Source organism: Bombus pascuorum, chromosome 5, assembly GCF_905332965.1.
Source record: "Bombus pascuorum chromosome 5, iyBomPasc1.1, whole genome shotgun sequence".
In the NCBI taxonomy this organism is placed as follows: domain Eukaryota; kingdom Metazoa; phylum Arthropoda; class Insecta; order Hymenoptera; family Apidae; genus Bombus; species Bombus pascuorum.
Genome location: NC_083492.1, coordinates 16,969,187 through 16,989,978, shown reverse-complemented (window position 1 = coordinate 16,989,978; position 20,792 = coordinate 16,969,187). Strand labels below are relative to the sequence as shown.

General features: G+C 30.6%; 5 protein-coding genes across 9 annotated transcripts; 2 read left to right on the top strand and 3 right to left on the bottom strand.

Moving 5' to 3' along the window:
* The first annotated feature begins 475 nt into the window (after window positions 1-475).
* LOC132906813 (histone-lysine N-methyltransferase SETD1) lies at window positions 476-8,017 on the top strand. 3 transcript variants are annotated; one of them, XM_060959342.1, is made up of 10 exons: window positions 476-950; window positions 1,994-3,747; window positions 3,823-4,098; window positions 4,193-4,504; window positions 4,649-4,927; window positions 5,071-5,699; window positions 5,824-6,460; window positions 6,930-7,151; window positions 7,248-7,505; window positions 7,719-8,017. In XM_060959342.1, exons 2-10 carry the CDS (start codon window positions 2,026-2,028, stop codon window positions 7,890-7,892), a joined length of 4,509 nt encoding a protein of 1,502 aa, XP_060815325.1. In that variant the 5' UTR covers window positions 476-950; window positions 1,994-2,025; the 3' UTR covers window positions 7,893-8,017. The 3 variants fall into 3 exon arrangements, with proteins under 3 accessions (XP_060815325.1, XP_060815324.1, XP_060815323.1); XM_060959341.1 differs by having other exon boundaries at window positions 477-1,482; XM_060959340.1 differs by having other exon boundaries at window positions 477-1,493.
* A 1,287-nt stretch (window positions 8,018-9,304) lies between these two features.
* On the top strand, window positions 9,305-10,136 carry LOC132906836 (mediator of RNA polymerase II transcription subunit 21). 2 transcript variants are annotated; one of them, XM_060959393.1, is made up of 3 exons: window positions 9,305-9,389; window positions 9,460-9,568; window positions 9,643-10,136. In XM_060959393.1, exons 1-3 carry the CDS (start codon window positions 9,348-9,350, stop codon window positions 10,026-10,028), a joined length of 537 nt encoding a protein of 178 aa, XP_060815376.1. In that variant the 5' UTR covers window positions 9,305-9,347; the 3' UTR covers window positions 10,029-10,136. The 2 variants fall into 2 exon arrangements, with proteins under 2 accessions (XP_060815376.1, XP_060815375.1); XM_060959392.1 differs by having other exon boundaries at window positions 9,457-9,568.
* A 964-nt stretch (window positions 10,137-11,100) lies between these two features.
* Window positions 11,101-14,450, bottom strand: LOC132906820 (translation factor GUF1 homolog, mitochondrial). The gene is made up of 7 exons (XM_060959369.1): window positions 13,637-14,450; window positions 12,704-13,516; window positions 12,381-12,620; window positions 11,982-12,247; window positions 11,684-11,898; window positions 11,376-11,588; window positions 11,101-11,305 (listed from the first exon to the last, which is right to left on the bottom strand). Exons 1-7 carry the CDS (start codon window positions 13,708-13,710, stop codon window positions 11,180-11,182), a joined length of 1,947 nt encoding a protein of 648 aa, XP_060815352.1. The 5' UTR covers window positions 13,711-14,450; the 3' UTR covers window positions 11,101-11,179.
* Window positions 14,451-14,568: 118 nt separating this feature from the next.
* On the bottom strand, window positions 14,569-16,508 carry LOC132906831 (small ribosomal subunit protein eS6-like). Its single transcript, XM_060959387.1, has 5 exons — window positions 16,412-16,508; window positions 15,583-15,787; window positions 15,322-15,467; window positions 14,922-15,122; window positions 14,569-14,821 (listed from the first exon to the last, which is right to left on the bottom strand). The coding sequence occupies exons 1-5, from the start codon at window positions 16,415-16,417 to the stop codon at window positions 14,624-14,626; spliced, it is 756 nt and encodes a 251-aa protein (XP_060815370.1). The 5' UTR covers window positions 16,418-16,508; the 3' UTR covers window positions 14,569-14,623.
* Window positions 16,509-17,403: 895 nt separating this feature from the next.
* On the bottom strand, window positions 17,404-19,827 carry LOC132907470 (small ribosomal subunit protein eS6-like). Of its 2 annotated transcripts, none has more exons than XM_060960599.1 (5): window positions 19,740-19,827; window positions 18,911-19,115; window positions 18,650-18,795; window positions 18,250-18,450; window positions 17,404-18,149 (listed from the first exon to the last, which is right to left on the bottom strand). In XM_060960599.1, exons 1-5 carry the CDS (start codon window positions 19,743-19,745, stop codon window positions 17,952-17,954), a joined length of 756 nt encoding a protein of 251 aa, XP_060816582.1. In that variant the 5' UTR covers window positions 19,746-19,827; the 3' UTR covers window positions 17,404-17,951. The 2 variants fall into 2 exon arrangements, with proteins under 2 accessions (XP_060816582.1, XP_060816581.1); XM_060960598.1 differs by lacking the exon at window positions 19,740-19,827 and adding an exon at window positions 19,292-19,333.
* Between the last annotated feature and the right edge of the window lie 965 nt (window positions 19,828-20,792).

Genomic DNA, 20,792 nt, shown 5'->3' with positions numbered 1-20,792 from the left:
TCAATTATACACTCTTGTCCAATTTAGAATTGGTCAAATTCAAGCATACTTAACAAATTTTCAAATTAGATCTTTTTGAAAAAGAAGCAGCATATGAAAAAATTTTATTCTACATTTTCAATTTGCTTTTTTACATAAGATCGTCCCCTTGCCGATTGTACTATAATTATTGGGACACCCTATATATTGTAATAATGAATATAGAAGTAAGTACATTTGTAATTTTCTTATTAATATATTTATTTTATGATATTAAGTCCTTTTATTTTTAAGTTCATATCGGTGAAGAAAATATGTTATATTAAAAAATTGAGTTTGTGTGAAGTAAAGCATTCATATGTATATGTATATTCGTGTGCGCATTATAATGCGCAATTTTCTTTAAAAGCAGAAAGTTGATTTGCTAATAGGTAGCCAGAAAATTCTCTTAGATCAAGGTTGACCAATACGTGGATTAAATACTACACATTGTATGGGAAGAAGATTTTCAGCAATTATTTTGCAATACTGTCGTTAAGCATTTAATTACCTTTGCAAATTATTGGTAAATATACAGAATGCCAGCGGTAGACGAGATTTTCGACTATCTTTTCAACTATACGAAAATTTGTGAATCAAGACAGAGTAGGAAACGAAAAAAAATGTTGAATATTTTGGCTTCGTTATCCGTTTACTTTGGACTTTCATTTTGGATACTTTAACGTAACAATTTTCATCGAGGAATGTTAGAAACGTTATTTCACGGATAACACAAAAATATCTATTCTCGTAGAAAATGTTAATATGATTTGTTTAGTAAAATGATTAAAAGAACCGTCATGTTCTTTATAACAAGGATGGCGTCATCTGAATCTCTGTTCGCGTAGTTTTGTTAAAGCTATGATTTCGTTGAATAACCATAAATGCATCCTAAAGATTAAGTTCAAGTGGAATAAGTTTCACTGAATTAGGTAATTTGCATACCATTGTTTGTAGTACTGATTGTTAGTTGTGAAAATTTAGGAAAATCAGGGCGCAGTGCGTTGTGCTTAACAGTCAAACATTGAGGTAGTTTTGCGCTGCTGTGTCGGAGAGGTAGTATCAATAAATCCGTATATTTTTCACTAAGAAAAGTCAACGAAGAATAAAGAAAAGACAAGTATCAAGGCCGATGCATAAGTCATGTCCATATAGTAAATACGACACTATACGAGCAAGTTGAAAAATTACAAGTTTTTGAAAAAACCGGAACATACCTCTGTAAAATTTAAAGGCTGTGTTTTTCCACAAAAAAGTCTTGACTCGATCGAAATTTATACAAGAAAATCAATTTGAAGGACATGATAGAAAGAATTCTTTTCACGAAATGATTGTCATATTGTTTCTTCGCACTAAACTCCAACCTAAAAACTTCGAAATGTTTAAGGTTATGTTTTATTGAAACATGAATTTCTTGCATTAACTAGCAAAGCAATTCACCTGACAAACAAAAATAAACTGGACGTAAGTTAAAAGTAAGAGTAAATTTTTTTAATATACGTTAATTTTCATATTAATAGGTAATATTATTTGTATTAACTTAAATTCATATATTTTAATTTAGGAATGATGAATGTGTATCTAATTTTGTTTAATTTTTTGTTTATTTGTAATTTTAATTTTTTAAGTGTTTAATAGTTTCACAATTTTATATATTAAAAAATATATATATTAGAGTTTTCAATCTTTAATTAATAATATGATTTTTAAACTTGCATGTAATAATATGACATTTTATGTTAATATTCTGCATGTATAATGTCAAATTATAATTAGTTACATATTTAGTTAAATTACTTAATGGCCACTATTCTGTGTATTTAATTATTATACGTATGTATTTTTATACTCCATTATATTACATTACATATTTATAAACAATTCAAGAAAACTTATATATTTTATATTGGAAACTTTGATATATATAATGTGCTTTTTATATAATACAACTTTTATCAATAACTTTTATTTACAGCAATTTATATGAGTGGATAATGCTTGGAGGCAATGAACGGAATGGAGAGACATGGGCATGGACACGGACATTCACATGCACATTCGCATCGTCATCGTCACTCACATGGAAATTTACAAAATGTATCTCAAAACTCCAGTCAATCATCAAAACATAGCCATATCCATACGCTACATTTGCAAAAAGATACATCTGTGGTTCAAACACCTCAGAAACCAAGGAATTATAAGTTATTAGTTGATCCATTCTTGGTAAAGGGGGCAACAAAGTTATATAGATACGATGGCATGGTTCCAGGAGATCCAACCTATCCTGAAGTTCAACCTCGAGACCCTAGATCTCAGTTAACAAGAATTTGGACACGTTTAGAACAACTTGACTTACCTGTACCTAGATTTAAGATTGACTCTAATTACTGCGGTGAACCTCCTCCGCTTGAAGTAACATTCTGTCATTTAAATGATAATATTGATAAAACTTTTTTATCGGATATGGTTCAAAAATTTGGAGCTGTAGAAGAACTTATTGTTTATTATCATCCTGTAACTAACAAGCATCTTGGAATTGCGAGAGTAGTGTTTGAAACTACGAAAGCTTCAAAAGCTTGTGTAGAAAAATTAAATAACACATCTGTGATGGGTAAAGTTTTAAAAGTATTTCTTGATGCATTTGGGGAGGAGTGTAAAAAAATCTATGATGAATTAACTATGGAAAAAAAACCAGAAAAGAAAATTGAGAAAGAAATAAAGTGTGAAAATGATCAAGGGAAGCAAACTCCAATTGAAAAAATTATTAGCGAAGAAAGAGATGATTTCAGAAGTAATAAAAAGATATCCAATATAGAAAAATCAAGGGATATGTATATAGAAAATTCAAGATACAACAAATATAGAGATTATCCTACTCCTAGTGGCAGTGCAGGAAGTGATTTAGGATATGGTACTGCGCCTAGTGAATTAAATTATTCTAGTAATTATTCTCAAAATTCTACTCCAGCTACAAATTATGATTTTTATTATAGTAGTTATCATCATCAACCTCCAAATAATTATATAGCAAATATGCCACAAAATGTATCGCAAAATCTTTCAATGCAGCAAAATTCGGGTATATGGTGGGGAAATAATACAGGGACGGCAAGTTATGCATCATCTTCTATGTGGCCTGTTCAACATGGGACAAATTTAGATAATTCTAATTCTAATCCAGTTTCAGTTTCTAAGGCTTCTAATGTAAAGGTACATCATACACCTAAGAAAGAGAAAGAAAATCAAAATATAACAAAAAATTCATCACGAGATTCACCAATAGAGACTCGTAAAACATTAGATTTGGATACTAGAATCGCTATGTTATTGAAAGACAAAGCAGGAGGAATGGCACCACCTTTCCTCCAATTTGGCAGTGATTCTGAGGATGAAAAAAAGTCTATCACTGCAGATAATGAGATGCTCTCAGAACCACCAAGCCCTTTTCTCTCTCATGAAACATACAAATCATGTTTTGAAAAAATGAGAGAAAGGAATAAAGAACGATGGAAAGTACATGAAAATAGCATCAATCAAATTTCTGTTGATGAAGATTTAGGTAGCGTTATAAGTTCGAGCGAAGATGAAGCGTTATTGGGAAGTTATAGTCCTGCACCAGATGAAATCGAACCAGAACCACCAAAGGAGCCACCACCTCCACCTCCACCAGATGATGATAGAATGTCATTAAGTCCATTAAGTTCAGGGGATGAAAAAATTGAAGAGGTAATATTTAACACTATGAGCATTAAATAGTGAATATAAATATTTGTTCATATATCTTATTATTTAAATATACAGGTTATAGCTCAAACAGAACCTACAAGTCAGTTATATCCAGGAGCTGGCTATCCTGGACATTTAACTCATTATTCTACCAGTGATATGTACCATTGGCCAAGACCAGCACAATATCCATACCCTTATGGAACAACATATTTACAAAGTCATTATCAACCAAATACTACATCATTTTCTGGCACAGTAGGGAATCATCAAGGAGCTAATTATTATCCATCTTTTCAATCGAGACTTCATGCAATGGCAAATCATAATATTACGAAAGATAATCCACAAGTACATATATACTTCTTAAGTGCAAATATGATATAATATCAATTTTGACCTATTTGAATATTATTTAATTATAACTTAATTTCTGAATATTTAGGGTCCTACTATTAATGGTGTATTAGACAGAGTTGTAAATGAATTAAAACAAATTCTAAAAAGGGATTTTAATAAAAAGATGATTGAAAATACTGCGTTCAAACTGTTCGAAGTATGGTGGGACGAAAAGAAGTCGGAGAAAATTCAAAATCAAGGAGGCGAGAACACCATTGTTAATAACAGCAATAAGGAAGAAGGACAGAAACCTCAAGGATTATCATTACTTTTAGAACAAGGAACTCCACTTGGATTTAATTATGATGGATTTGGTCTGGGCATTAGAGCCAGTATGCCAAAGATGCCTTCTTTCAGGGTATTTATTTTCATTATATGAAAGTTATTCTTTAGTGATATTATGTATAGTAAATATTTAATAATATATAAAATAATGATAAAGTACTTATTTAAAGTAATAATACACTTTATTTAACATATTACTTAAAATTTATGTTATTAGCGCAAAATCAAAGCTCCAAGCCCATTACCACAGGACGAAGATAGTCGTCAATCTGATCATGGTGACACAGAACTTATAGGAAGTGATAGCGATCTTGATCTAGCATCAGTGCAAAAAGTTAAAAGGCCAGTTACTTCTCTTCCAAGTGTTTCTTCGTCATCTTCCTCATCATCTTCGTCGAGTGAGAGTAGTAGTGAAGAAATGAGTTGCAGTGAATCTTCCAGTAGTTCGAGTGATAGTTCCGATGAAGAAGTATGTTCTGGAAACTTTGAAGATGAGGTATATAATTTATTAAAAGTACAAATAACTAATTGTATAATTATGTAAAATATATAATAACTAAATAACTTGTAACTATTTTCCTAAATATTCATGTGTGATACTTTTTCATATCTTTTCATAGAAATAATTATTATTTTTAGCAAGATACAGACAGTCGTTTGTCAGATCATCGTCCACTGGCCTGTAACAGTGAAGATCCTGATATTCTAATGGAACTCGCAATTCAGAGATCGTTAGATTGTCCAACCCCTACTGGTAGAGAGACACCAGTACCTAATATTGAAATAAAAGATGTAAATTCGAATGAATTCCCACAGTGTGATAATGAAGCTAGCCCTGTATCATCTCCATTGAAATATGAAAGTGATAAAGATGACATTGAGAAGACAAATGAAATATCTATCAATGAGGATTATCTTGAAAAGGTTCGAACAGTGCATGAAGAGATGGAGACAAAAAATGTGGAAGATGAGATACAAAGAAAAGTAAAGAGTACTTCAGTAGCACCAGGTAAACAAGAACCATGTGATATACAAAAAATGGAAAATTCTGCAGCAGAAGCTTTGATAACATTAGCTGGCCAAGATAATATTATAAGGCATAGAAGTCCGGGACCTGTACAACCAAATATTATTAGAGCTCTTCAAACTATGTCTGCTAAGTACATTAACGATGAACCTATATTAAAAGAATCAGAAAAGATAGAAATGTTTAGTGAAATACCTACCACCGATTCAGAGGAAGAAAGCTTAGAAATTAGAAGATTAAGGTGTGTAAAATTACTTACTATAAATCTAAACTTGATCAAAATAAAAATATATTCCCTAAAAGTATTGTTTTATACTACATAAACTAATGTAAAATATAATGTTGTATTGTTTTCAATTAATTAGGTACCAAGCTGAAGCTGACCTCCGACTTAATGGTCAACAGAGTCCTAAAAATTCTCAAGCTTCACAAGTGTTTATGGAGCATTCGTATTCATTACCACCAACACAATCAGAAATTACGAAGTCCGTAATTCGTACACCTTCGACACCAATGAAACCAGTGAAACTTAAATCCTCAAAGATTATAAAATTATCGAAGAGTAAAGACAAGATACACAAAGTAGAGAAACGAAAATACAATAAATACACGAAGATACATGCTCATCAAAATCATGAAGGAGAAAAAGAGAATATCGAAAATGAATATGTTTATGAGAAATATCCAAAGAAAGTTGAGGAGCCACTTGTTACATATAAAGAACGCGACCTTATGTCGGAGATGGCTATTTTGTATGAATTTTTAACCAGAGGAATAGATGCAGAGGATGTAGAGTATTTAAGACGAAGTTACGAGGCTTTATTGGCCGATGATAGTCAAGGTTATTGGTTAAATGACACGCATTGGGTTGACCATCCTCCAACTGATATTCCAAGTCCTGCCAAACGCAGAAAGAGAGATGAACTTAGATTACATACGAGTGGAAGTGCAAGAACAGAAGGATATTATAAGGTTGATGTACGAGAAAAAGCTAAACATAAGGTATGTGTGATTGACCTTTTAATACAAGAATTAACATACAGTGGTGTACGAAAATATTTGAATACTTAACATAGATAACTTTTATGTATGTATATGTTACAAAACATTTCGAAATTTCATTAACATTATAATAAGATATGATAATATTGGCAAAATTTCAGACTAATTAAAATCACAAGAAAGGGTCTTAAACATTTTTTACAATTCATTATATTTAATTTTATTTTATTATGCTGTACTAGTATAACAAATAATTGGCTGTTCAAATACTTTGGTGATCTTTGCAAAGTATAATGTAACTTACTTCCGTATATGTATATTTCCAAATTCGTTTCACATTTTACCTAGTCAGCTAATGAAATTTCAAAATGTTTTGTATAACATACATAATATGTTCATAAAAAGTTTTTAATATTTTTATAAGCCACTACATTAATATCTTTCTTACTATAAAATTATTTTTGTATAGCATCACTATGCGCAAAGTATACAACGAAGTAACGACGTTGAGGATAGCAATGGTCCTTATGCTGGTGGTGATGGAACAATGAATGGTCCAAAGAACAATACTAAAGCTTTAACTGGTAAAATGCAAGCTCTGTCTCGTGAGGCCCGAAGTAATCAACGTCGATTATTAACAGCTTTCGGTATCGATACTGATAGCGATCTTCTTAAATTTAATCAATTGAAAGTAAGATTTCAATTGCTTTATTTGATCATTGGCTCCAAATTATTTTCAGTTACTGTAAAGTTAATTGATATCAAATGCGTTTATTTCATTTTACAGTTTAGGAAAAAACAATTGAAATTTGCTAAATCTGGTATACATGACTGGGGTCTATTTGCTATGGAGCCAATCGCAGCTGATGAAATGGTTATTGAATATGTTGGACAAATGATCAGGCCAGTTGTTGCTGATTTACGAGAGTCTCAGTACGAAGCTACCGGTATCGGTAGTTCCTACCTTTTCCGTATTGATTTAGACACGATTATCGATGCAACAAAGTGCGGAAATTTAGCACGGTTCATTAATCATAGCTGTAATGTGAGTATTGTAGTAGTGTTTGTGTATAGTGTCCCAATAATCATGGTAAAATCGACAGAGTGGACGATTCTTTATGAAAAAACAAATTAATTTATTTTTTTTTTTTACATAGAATCACTTCCTTACCAATTGTATCACGATTATCGAGACACCCTGTGGAATAAATTTTTATAACGATATAGGTCGTACTATTAATTTTCTTTTATGTTTCAGCCGAATTGTTATGCAAAAGTAATTACGATCGAAAGCCAAAAGAAAATTGTAATCTATAGTAAACAGCCGATAGGAGTTAACGAGGAAATCACGTACGACTATAAATTTCCATTGGAAGATGATAAAATCCCTTGCCTATGTGGAGCTCCTCAATGTCGGGGTACTCTCAATTGAATCGTTCATAAGACTATATTGTTCATCCCTTTTCCTGTCTTCTACACTTCATCATACCCTACTCATATTTTTGTAAATATTTCCCCATGTAAACATTTTATAAAATGCAATGGAAAAATGCTAAATTATGTTAATATGAAACTCCTCTTTTTTAACATCCTCCTCATAATTACGATAATTGCATTAAGTACCTAAAATGAATTTCAAGAACGTTATAAAATATTTATGATTTACGATTGTTTTTGTATATACATAACTTAAGGTTTTATTCATATTATGTTTCTGTTAAAAATAAAATAAGAATTTTTAAAAGCGCTCGTGTCAACCGACAATAAAAACAATTTCCATTCTTTTTAACAAAGTCAGTTTAATCGAGTTAAAATATAATACTTTTTAATAATTTTTACATATTTATGTTTCTTATAAATAAAATATGTATATGTCGATAGTTTGTGTATGTGTGGTGGGTGCGCGCGTGCGCGCGCATATATGATTAAGTTTAGGGACTTTTTTTTATGTCACTTGTATGTCCAGTAAGTATGTAAGAACTGAGAACTAGGAAATATTATATCGTCTCTATGTGTTTCTTTCATATTCGTAACTTCTAACTGCTTCTAATAAAGGATATTTTTAAAAGAAGCATTTAAATGACACATAATTAATTAAAATATAAAAATGATATATATATAAAATTGACAGAAGCTTTTTTGTAATGTTCTGTTTTGTTTTTAACAAAATGTTTCGATACTTTATATTTAAAAAAGAATTATATACTTAAATGCGTTATAAACATCTAAAAAATTATATAATAATGCTATATCAAAAATAATACAATTCAAGTGACTTAATTCATAACAACACATATCATAACAATTTTATTAATCAGAATATTTTAATATTAATAATATATAATCACATGCATATGTTAATGTCTTTACCTCAGAAATGGAATATATCAGTCAGAGTAACTATTTTATTAATATTTACTTTTATAACTTCCTATTTCTTTTTCTTTAAGATTTTTCTTATAAATTTAAACTTATTTGTAATACTTAAGCTTTTCCTAAAGACCGTCATTAAAATAAAATAACCTCCCATAAAATTGAGATAAAATTTTTGTTTTTCTAATTTATTACAAGGAATAAAATTTATTAATTAAGTTGTGAATATGTTTTTCATATTGAAAACTCAAGATATCGTACACAAACTATCCCCAGAACTCAAAATATCCCTGTGTAACGACATGTTCGCCAACATTCCAGACCTAACTACTAAATTTTAAGATTGGAATTGAACGCAGCATACAAGTTAATTTCTTAGAGTGAGAAACTTCACAATCACATTTCTTAGTAAAAAATTAAATATTATAGTTGATTACAGTGATGTTATACGTAGAATAACATTATTGATTATATTATAGGAATAATATAATTTTAAGGGTTATATTTTTAAAATATGGCGGATCGTTTAACACAATTGCAAGATACTATAAACCAGGTAATTGATTGTGTAAATTGTGTAAATAGATATAACATGTAACAATCTAATTTTTATGTTATTCCAGCAGGCAGAACATTTTTGTAACAGCGTAGGTATTTTACAACAATATTCAACACCTAGTAAATTTCCTGGTTTTGATCGTGTTGGAACACCTCAACCGCATCAACCTCAAGAAGGTACTTCTATATATAATTTATTTCATTAAATTTCATATTAGCAGACTTATATATGAATTATACATATATTTTAGATTATGCAGCCTTGTTTGCAACACTTATAGCAAGGTGTGCAAAAGATATTGATACCTTGATAGAAAGTTTACCGAGTGAAGAGTCATCACAAGAACTACAAGTCGCAAGTCTTAACCGTCTTGAACAAGAAAACCAAGAAGCTGGTGAACAACTAGAGGAAGTTGTAAAACAAGGAGAAGCACTTTTGCAAAGGATTCAAGCTGCTCTGCAAGATATTGCTCAAAGTCAGTTAGATATGCAGGATCCAGCATCTACGTCTATAATTAATATTAATCTTAACACTAACTCAACTTTTAAACAAGAAAATGTAAGCTCTGTAAATACTGTATCTTCAAATAGCACACATCAATTGTCAGATCCTTCACCTAATTCTGTAAATCAATGATACATTTGTACTATAATTTGATTTTTTGACAAATTTATAAAAGAAATAAATTTTTCTAATAGTGTAAACATTGTCAAAATATTAAAATTATTAAATAAATCTTAAAAACTTTTATATTTATAGATAGCAAAAAGTTAGTTATATGAAAATATATTTAATAATTTATTTTCACATGATATATGTTACGTCGCGCGAGATGATCCGTGCGACGTCCCTCTCGGTTTGGCCGCCAAGGCCTACCCCTCGTTCCACTGACCCACAATAAACCCAAGGAACCACCATAAACCGAATCTTTTTAGCTTAACTTCTATTCACATAAGTATTTTCGGTTTATGGGTGGTCCTTTAAACGGTCCTTGGGTTTGTTGCACGCTCTTGCTAATTACGGAGAAAGTAGATGTGCCCCGCGAAACAACTGGTTTTTCCCAAGAACAAGGACACCCATGGGCCACTTCTGCAGGAGACTTTCTCCTCGTATTTTGTTTATTAACATTGGCTATAACCAATGGGCATCGCGGATCGTTACCCTCACTTTTCTACCGAAAAGTGTGAACAACGAATCCGTGTTTTTAGTTCAGAAAGGGTACACCCACATTGAGCTTTCCTCCTAAATAGTACGAGATGTGTCAGTTACTGCTCTTACACTCCTCGGACAGTCAAGTACACTGCTCTTACACTCCTCGGACAGTCAAGTCTATTGCTCTTACACACCTCGGATAGTCAACTCTACTGTTCTTTCGCTCATGGGGCAGTCAAGTCTACTATTCTAACACGTTCTCGGCATTCAACGCGCTAACTCTATCAACCCTCGGGTCAATCATTGTACTTTCCGACACGTCGAAGTCAAACGATATAACGACGTCAAATCATTTCTGTCTACGTTCTAAGTGTTGTAATTTGGTGGAAATATATTTATATTATATAACTGTAGATTTTAGTTATATTCAACAACAAACACCCCTATTATCCCAAACGAAATAAGGGGATCGCCCTGCTCGCGGTGTCGATTCGGATAATCGTAACGGGAATTTACGACTCCCGTTGACGCGCTTCAACGCGATCGCGTCTCCCCGCGACTGGACGAAAATACAATATATATCTATAGTTACATTAAATATAAAAGATAGAATGATAATAATTTTTATATTTATACTATTTCTTCAAAAGATCTATGAATGTTTCTCGTGGTATAGATATTTTTCCAATCATCTTCATTTTCTTCTTCCCTTGTGCTTGTTGAGCCAATAATTTCATTTTTCTAGTGATATCACCACCGTACTGAAATAAAAAAGATTAATGACAGAAATATATAACAATATACAATGTATGATATAAAAAAATTATTTACCAGTTTCGCAGTTACATCTTTCTTGTATGGTTTTAAAGTTTCTCTTGCAATTACTTTTCCATTCACTATTGCTTGAATTACTATTTCAAACAATTGACGTGGAAGAATATCTAGCAATTTTTCACATATTTGTCTACCTGTTGTACGAGCCTTGCTAATATATACAATAGTACTGAATTCATCCACTACATTACCATTTAAAGCAATATTTAACTATAACAAGCAGTTATTAATATAGTGGAAGTAAACTATAAAATATTTTAATACAAAATTATTGCATTTATATATATTAAAATAACTATAATTACCTTTATAATATTTGTAGGCTGATAATTATGGTCTTCATAATCAAAAGTACCATACCCAGAAGTTGCTCGTTTTAATGTATCATGGAAGTCAACAATAATTTCGTTCAGTGGTAGTAAAAATTGAAACAGTGTTCTATTATGACCAATATCTTTTGCTGTTTGTTGCACTCCACGTCTTTCAAAGCATAAACTTAAAACAGTACCCACATATTCAGCTAGTACCAAAATTATAAGTTGATTAGTGTTTTTAATTAACTATATTATATGTAAAATTTAATTAATAATATATTAAATATACTTGGTGCTATAATAGATCCTAATACCATAGGTTCATAAAATTCTTCTACAATGTTAGGATCAGGAAACTTTGCAGGATTGTTGAATGAAATCATATCAGTTTTGTATTCTTTAATATTCTTTTTACCAAAAATTTTTGCTTTATATGTAACGCTAGGTGTTGTCACAATTGAACATGTACCATATTCTTGCTCAAGTCGTTGCATAAATACTTCCATATGTAATAAACCTAAAAATCCAAGTCTCCAACCATATCCAAGAGCTACACTAAAAAAAAGAAGATATATAGTGCTTAGGATAAAGTAAATAGATATAAAATATGTCTATTATTTTGTATCTGTATGTCTTCTGTTTTATTTAACTGATTTAATAGGCATTGAAAATATTAGAAAAAAAATACCTAGTTTCCATTTCAATAGTAACGCTACTATCATTCAATGTTAATTTTTCAATAGCAGTTCTCATAACTTCAAATTGCGATTTTTCAATTGGATAGACGCCTGAAAAAACCATTGGTTTTGGAGTTTGAAATCCTAATAAAGGTTCAGCAACATGATCTTTTAAATGTAATGTATCTCCAATAATCATTTCTTTGGAAGATCTCATGTTGCATGAAATACATCCTATTTGACCTGCAGACCTAAAATATACTATTATGTTATTATATTATGTTATATTATTATATAGTTAATAATGTAATATTTTTATAAAATTCATATTTACAATTTATTTACATTTTCTTCAGAAGGTCTCAATAGTGACATATTTTTAACTTCGTACGACTTCTTAGTATACATTGAAACAACATGTAGTTTAAGGGATAAAGATCCTTCCTTAATATATATCAATAAAATTGTTCCTTTATATTTATCATACCAACTGTCAAATATCAAAGCTCTGAAAGGTTTGTCTCTACATACATCAGGTGGTGGGATTCTTTCTACTATGGCATCTAAGACTTTAAGCACTCCAGTACCTAATTTAGCAGATATTTTTAAAACATCCGACTCTGTCATATCAAATAATGTTTTTAACTGATCTACAACTCTCTCGGGTTTGGCAAATTTTAAGTCTATTTTATTAATTACTGGTATTATAACTAGATTATTTTTCATGGCTAAGTGAAAGTTAGCCACAGTTTGTGCTTGTACACCATCATTAGCATCTACTACCAGAACTACTCCTTGACAAGGAGCTAATGAACGATGTACTTCAGCAGAGAAATCAACATGACCAGGTGTATCTATTAAGTTAAGAAGATATTTAATTCCTTTATATGTATAATTAAGTGATGCTGTTTGTGCTTTAACTGTGATTCCACGTTCTTTCTCAACTTGTAGTTTATCTAATATTTGTTTACCAGAATTAATTTTCACTGCACCTGTTATTTCCAAAAGTCTATCAGCAAGTGTGCTTTTGCCATGATCAACATGTGCCACAATGCTAAAGTTTCGAATATTTTCTATTGGTAAATCATATTCTTTGATAACTTCTGAGTTTGTAGAATAAAATCTATTAAAATAATATAAATGTTGCCTACAAACCAAACACATGATTAATATCAGTTTCAAACAATATTTTATCCCTTCATTTAAAATATTTAGAATTTTAAACACAAAAAGTACAGAATATTTGAAAAAGGGATATAATACTTACCTAATGAGTATTTGGTTAAAGTTATAATTTCTGTGAAATGACCATACATGATAAATAAATTTGTTTATCTTCATAATAAAATGATACGGTCGGTATTTAAGCACCAAAACTGCGCAAGTAGAAATTCAAATACAATAAGTTGTCTTTATTAACGATTATTTTCAGCCCTATTCATATGGTTAAAATATAATGACTAAATCATTATTTTGTACTTTATTAAAATTTTAAATTATATCGTCAACAATATTTACGAGTAACTAAGAAAATTAAAAATTAAATTCATACTAGACTTTTCATTAATCAATCAACGATAACATTAACAAAATTGTTATCTTAGTGTACAAATAATGAGGTTATGTAGGTTATGCTTATATATAGTGACTATCCAACGAGACGAGGCAATAAACGTAAACATTATTTGACTGCTACAGCTGCAATATACAGATTATACAAACTTTATCTACAATCTACATATGTATCTCTGTATATATTATTCGAAATTAAAGAGTTAGGTTCATTACAGAAAATCAAATAGGATATGGAATATATTGTGATGTCTTTATATCAAAAAATGTATGTGAAATTAAAACAAAAAGTATCAGACAAAAGATTATTTTGCTGTAAACATGGAATAAAAAATTCTACCGAATTTAATAAATTTAGAATCTGCGAGAACTAAACTTTAGTACAATGTTAAAAAATTAAATTCGATATTCGTCTTAAACTAAAAATAATATTAAAACTACCGTTAATGTTGCTAAACACTATAACTTGGCCTAAATCATCTCAGAATCTTTCAAAATTATTAATTAATTAAAATGATAAGCCTCTACCTTACGTATATGCTGTATAAGTTTAAATGAGTATAATAGTGAATAAATGAATATCACAAATATGGAACATATAAATAAGGTCAACAAAGTATTACAACATATTTATACACAATTTATTAGTTTCATATTGTATTAGACCATACATTACAGTCTTTTACTTTTGAGTGGTAGGTGCAGACTGATTGGATGATTTGGAATCTCGCATAGAAGCGCTACGTCTTCGTTTTAGTTCTTCTTGACGCCTATTCTTAGCTTCCTTCTGCCGTTGTGCTAACAGCTTCGCATACTCTGCTGCTTGTTGCTTGCGAGCCAAGCAACGCCTCTTCTTTAGAGCCAGTCTATGCCTCTTTCTCTATATAAACATATTTTTATTTTATTATAAACTCCATATTTTTGGAAAATTTTAACTGAAACAAAACAACAATACAATATAGATACATATATGTACAAACCTGGAGTGTAAGTGGGGTAATAAGACGTTGAATTTTAGGGGCTTTTGACCGCTGTGGTTTGCCCTCTTTTTGAATTGGTCGTTTCACAACGAATCGACGGACATCATCTTCCTTGGACAAATTAAATAGCTTGCGAATTTTGCTCGCCCTCTTGGGTCCTAAACGGCGTGGGACTTCTTTGTCAGTCAAATCTGGGATATCCTGCAAGAATTTAATCAACTTATACATTAAATGTTTCGCTGTACACTGAGAAGAAGTGCAAATTACATAACACAGTTTATCAAATCAAGAGACAATATTTAATCTTTCTCATTTATGATAGTATCGTAAGATAATAAGTCAATTCTAAGGTACACCCTGAAACATGGATAATAGATAGAAAGTACAGGCAAATTAATACCTTTTCTCCTTTTTTGACAATGACGAGAGCGAGTACTGAAAGATTGGAATCTACAATGCATCCACGGACAGATTTACGTTTACGCTCACCATCACGTCTAGGTCTATAGCATGAATGTCCTTTTGAGAGCAGTAAACGTACGCGTCCTAGATACAGGAATTTAAAAAAAAATTAAAATCAATGCATTATACCAAATCTATAAAATCCATAAACACATAAAGCTGTTACAAATGAAATTGAAATAGAAAATGCTTGTGTTACCATTAGTCAGAACACCCTGTTTCATAGGAAATCCTTGTTTATCATTGCCACCCGAGATACGAACGACATATCCTTTCCATTCGTTACCAAGAGCATCAGCTTCTACTTCTGCGCCCATACGCTTTTCATAAAAAATTCTCAGCTTATGCTCATCGGAGATTTCAAACAGTTTCTGACATCCTGTTGCAGGATATGATACGTTCAACTAGAAAACACATAAATATCATATAGAATATGCAAAGATTTAACAGCCTTTGTCATTTTATTCAATGTACATAATCAAACAAAAAATATTATATATACATAGCCAAATAAAGCTTTATAAAAAAGTTAGAACAAAATTTCAAAATACAAGCGGAATAGTAAGAAACTCGTAATTACTATGCTATAAAATAACAATAGATACATCACCTTGTAATAAGGTTTCAACTGACTTATATTTATAAAGTACTTTTTGCATGATAATAACTATAAAATATATTCACAAAGGACGGCCATTTATACTTCTACAGTGAAATATGGTTAAACGTAGACATTTTAAGGAGGTTATGCTTACATTCATATTATAATAACGAAAATTGTAAACCTTAATGCTCTATAAGAACAACATTTAACTATTCCACGTTCGAATATGACCTGTTATATGTCCTTATAATGTCACAGTTAATAAATAAAATGTGTCATATTTAAATATTGGTTAAACATACAGATAACGAATGTTTCATAAATTAGATATATCTAAAATTATTCATAACATTTCAATAGATAAACTTGCATAGAAATAGTGGGTTATATTTGTTAGATTTTTAAATTTACATTGGATACGTACTTTCATTGTGACAAGTATCAAGCAATGCAACGAGCTATAAACAGAAAGGCGGTATAATCCATTGACGAACACTGAGTACGTAGTAGAGTACGTACACCGGATATCCGATTTAAGTACAGTGAAATTTTAAAGTGAAAATAACAATAAACAAAATCCTTACAAATCTGTATACAAATTATATTAATATTTATGTTTATATAGTAATTACAACTTAAATTTTTAGTGCTAAATTAGTTAATCAACGAATTACATTTCTCTGACAGACAGATGTGAAGAAAATTAATAACATTTCTTTTAAATACTTAAAACCACTAATGGATACGTAGATATTCTATTACATAGAAAATATATAAATGCAAGAAGAAACGTTATTATTTCTTTATGTTTAAAAGATTAGTTAATATCGAAATATTTTCTCAAAACCATTATTTATATTGTTGTCTATTAGGAAGAATTAGTATTTAGCTCTGGGATAGTTCTTTTGAAAAATTGGAATTTCTGCTTCAGTACATGAGTAAATAATATTATTATAGTAGATTGATCGTACCTTATGACGATATATGAATAATGGATAAATAAATCGAGAGTAGAATCGCGTTTTACGCGTAATATGGTGGATTACACTATGACAATAACTGACATTTTGTAGAAAGAGAAAGGAGCGCGATAAGTTGTCTTTATTAACGATTATTTTCGGTCCAATTCATATATGGTTCATACCTATTCGTATGGTTAAAATATAATGACTAAATCATTATTTTGTACTTTATTAAAATTTTAAATTATATCGTCAACAATATTTACGAGTAACTAAGAAAATTAAAAATTAAATTCATACTAGACTTTTCATTAATCAATCAACGATAACATTAACAAAATTGTTATCTTAGTGTACAAATAATGAGGTTATGTAGGTTATGCTTATATATAGTGACTATTCAACGAGACGAGGCAATAAACGTAAACATTATTTGACTGCTACAGCTGCAATATACAGATTATACAAACTTTATCTACAATCTACATATGTATCTCTGTATATATTATTCGAAATTAAAGAGTTAGGTTCATTACAGAAAATCAAATAGGATATGGAATATATTGTGATGTCTTTATATCAAAAAATGTATGTGAAATTAAAACAAAAAGTATCAGACAAAAGATTATTTTGCTGTAAACATGGAATAAAAAATTCTACCGAATTTAATAAATTTAGAATCTGCGAGAACTAAACTTTAGTACAATGTTAAAAAATTAAATTCGATATTCGTCTTAAACTAAAAATAATATTAAAACTACCGTTAATGTTGCTAAACACTATAACTTGGCCTAAATCATCTCAGAATCTTTCAAAATTATTAATTAATTAAAATGATAAGCCTCTACCTTACGTATATGCTGTATAAGTTTAAATGAGTATAATAGTGAATAAATGAATATCACAAATATGGAACATATAAATAAGGTCAACAAAGTATTACAACATATTTATACACAATTTATTAGTTTCATATTGTATTAGACCATACATTACAGTCTTTTACTTTTGAGTGGTAGGTGCAGACTGATTGGATGATTTGGAATCTCGCATAGAAGCGCTACGTCTTCGTTTTAGTTCTTCTTGACGCCTATTCTTAGCTTCCTTCTGCCGTTGTGCTAACAGCTTCGCATACTCTGCTGCTTGTTGCTTGCGAGCCAAGCAACGCCTCTTCTTTAGAGCCAGTCTATGCCTCTTTCTCTATATAAACATATTTTTATTTTATTATAAACTCCATATTTTTGGAAAATTTTAACTGAAACAAAACAACAATACAATATAGATACATATATGTACAAACCTGGAGTGTAAGTGGGGTAATAAGACGTTGAATTTTAGGGGCTTTTGACCGCTGTGGTTTGCCCTCTTTTTGAATTGGTCGTTTCACAACGAATCGACGGACATCATCTTCCTTGGACAAATTAAATAGCTTGCGAATTTTGCTCGCCCTCTTGGGTCCTAAACGGCGTGGGACTTCTTTGTCAGTCAAATCTGGGATATCCTGCAAGAATTTAATCAACTTATACATTAAATGTTTCGCTGTACACTGAGAAGAAGTGCAAATTACATAACACAGTTTATCAAATCAAGAGACAATATTTAATCTTTCTCATTTATGATAGTATCGTAAGATAATAAGTCAATTCTAAGGTACACCCTGAAACATGGATAATAGATAGAAAGTACAGGCAAATTAATACCTTTTCTCCTTTTTTGACAATGACGAGAGCGAGTACTGAAAGATTGGAATCTACAATGCATCCACGGACAGATTTACGTTTACGCTCACCATCACGTCTAGGTCTATAGCATGAATGTCCTTTTGAGAGCAGTAAACGTACGCGTCCTAGATACAGGAATTTAAAAAAAAATTAAAATCAATGCATTATACCAAATCTATAAAATCCATAAACACATAAAGCTGTTACAAATGAAATTGAAATAGAAAATGCTTGTGTTACCATTAGTCAGAACACCCTGTTTCATAGGAAATCCTTGTTTATCATTGCCACCCGAGATACGAACGACATATCCTTTCCATTCGTTACCAAGAGCATCAGCTTCTACTTCTGCGCCCATACGCTTTTCATAAAAAATTCTCAGCTTATGCTCATCGGAGATTTCAAACAGTTTCTGACATCCTGTTGCAGGATATGATACGTTCAACTAGAAAACACATAAATATCATATAGAATATGCAAAGATTTAACAGCCTTTGTCATTTTATTCAATGTACATAATCAAACAAAAAATATTATATATACATAGCCAAATAAAGCTTTATAAAAAAGTTAGAACAAAATTTCAAAATACAAGCGGAATAGTAAGAAACTCGTAATTACTATGCTATAAAATAACAATAGATACATCACCTTGTAATAAGGCTTCAACTGACTTATATTTATAAAGTACTTTTTGCATGATAATAACTATAAAATATATTCACAAAGGACGGCCATTTATACTTCTACAGTGAAATATGGTTAAACGTAGACATTTTAAGGAGGTTATGCTTACATTCATATTATAATAACGAAAATTGTAAACCTTAATGCTCTATAAGAACAACATTTAACTATTCCACGTTCGAATATGACCTGTTATATGTCCTTATAATGTCACAGTTAATAAATAAAATGTGTCATATTTAAATATTGGTTAAACATACAGATAACGAATGTTTCATAAATTAGATATAACTGAAATTATTCATAACATTTCAATAGATAAACTTGCATAGAAATAGTGGGTAATATTTGTTAGATTTTTAAATTTACATTGAATACGTACTTTCATTGTGACAAGTATCAAGCAATGCAACGAGCTATAAACAGAAAGGCGGTATAATCCATTGACGAACACTGAGTACGTAGTAGAGTACGTACACCGGATATCCGATTTAATTCCAGTGAAATTTTAAAGTGAAAATAACAATAAACAAAATCCTTACAAATCGATAAACACGTCATATTGATATATATCGTAACGTATTACGTTATATGGTATTACGTTATATAGTATTACATTATAATGTATATTGCTATATAGCACTACGTATAACGTATAACGTTATATAGTAATACGGTATAACGTACAACGTTTTATAGTATTCCAGTATAAAATATAACGTTTTATAGTATTCCAGTACAATGTATAACGTTATATAGTATTACGTATAATGTATAACGCTATATCGTGATACAGTATAACGTATAACATTATATAGTTTTACGTTCTGACGTATAACGTTATATAATGATATGGTATAACGTATAACGTTATATAGTTTTGTGTTATAACGTATAACGTCATATGGTATTACGTTATAAAGTATAAAGTTATATACTTTTAAGTATAACGTATAATGTTATAGAGTATTACGATATAACGTACTACATTACATTTTATTACTAACGTTATAAGGTAATAGTATATGTTACGTCGCGCGAGATGGACCGTGCCTCGTTCCTCTCGATATGGCCGACAAGGCCTACCCCACGTTACACTAACCCGCAAGAAACCCAATGAACCACCATAAACCGAATCTTTCTAGCTTAACCTCTATTCATACAAGTATTTTCGGTTTATGGAAGGTCCTTTGAACGGTCCTTGGGTTTGTTGCACGCTCTTGCTAATAACGGGCAAAGCAGATGTGCCCCGGGAAACACCTGGTTTTTCCTAAGATCAAGGACAGCCATGAGCCACATCTGCAAGAGACTTTCTCCTCGCATTTTATTTATTAATATTGGCTATAACCAATGGGCATCGCGGACCGTTACCCTAACTTTTCTATCGAAAAGTGAGAACAACGAATCCGCGTTCTTAGTTCAGGAAGGGTACACC

Excerpts from the sequence above, each read along its gene's own strand:
- LOC132906813 (XM_060959342.1), top strand. The coding sequence starts at position 2,026 with ATGAACGGAATGGAGAGACATGGGCATGGACACGGACATTCACATGCA. Across the intron at positions 4,505-4,648 it reads CAAAGATGCCTTCTTTCAGG|CGCAAAATCAAAGCTCCAAG; the intron begins GTATTTATTTTC and ends TTATGTTATTAG. Across the intron at positions 5,700-5,823 it reads TTAGAAATTAGAAGATTAAG|GTACCAAGCTGAAGCTGACC; the intron begins GTGTGTAAAATT and ends TCAATTAATTAG.
- LOC132906836 (XM_060959392.1), top strand. The coding sequence starts at position 9,348 with ATGGCGGATCGTTTAACACAATTGCAAGATACTATAAACCAG. Across the intron at positions 9,390-9,456 it reads TGCAAGATACTATAAACCAG|CAGGCAGAACATTTTTGTAA; the intron begins GTAATTGATTGT and ends ATGTTATTCCAG. Across the intron at positions 9,569-9,642 it reads ACCGCATCAACCTCAAGAAG|ATTATGCAGCCTTGTTTGCA; the intron begins GTACTTCTATAT and ends CATATATTTTAG.
- LOC132906820 (XM_060959369.1), bottom strand. The coding sequence starts at position 13,710 with ATGAAGATAAACAAATTTATTTATCATGTATGGTCATTTCACAGAAAT. Across the intron at positions 13,517-13,636 it reads TTTAACCAAATACTCATTAG|GCAACATTTATATTATTTTA; the intron begins GTAAGTATTATA and ends TTTGGTTTGTAG. Across the intron at positions 12,248-12,380 it reads ACTATTGAAATGGAAACTAG|TGTAGCTCTTGGATATGGTT; the intron begins GTATTTTTTTTC and ends TCTTTTTTTTAG.
- LOC132906831 (XM_060959387.1), bottom strand. Across the intron at positions 15,468-15,582 it reads ACAGGGTGTTCTGACTAATG|GACGCGTACGTTTACTGCTC; the intron begins GTAACACAAGCA and ends TCCTGTATCTAG. Across the intron at positions 15,123-15,321 it reads TTGTCAAAAAAGGAGAAAAG|GATATCCCAGATTTGACTGA; the intron begins GTATTAATTTGC and ends AAATTCTTGCAG.
- LOC132907470 (XM_060960598.1), bottom strand. The coding sequence starts at position 19,318 with ATGTATCTATTGTTATTTTATAGCATA. Across the intron at positions 19,116-19,291 it reads TATTGTTATTTTATAGCATA|TTGAACGTATCATATCCTGC; the intron begins GTAATTACGAGT and ends TGTGTTTTCTAG. Across the intron at positions 18,150-18,249 it reads TTACCCCACTTACACTCCAG|AGAAAGAGGCATAGACTGGC; the intron begins GTTTGTACATAT and ends ATGTTTATATAG.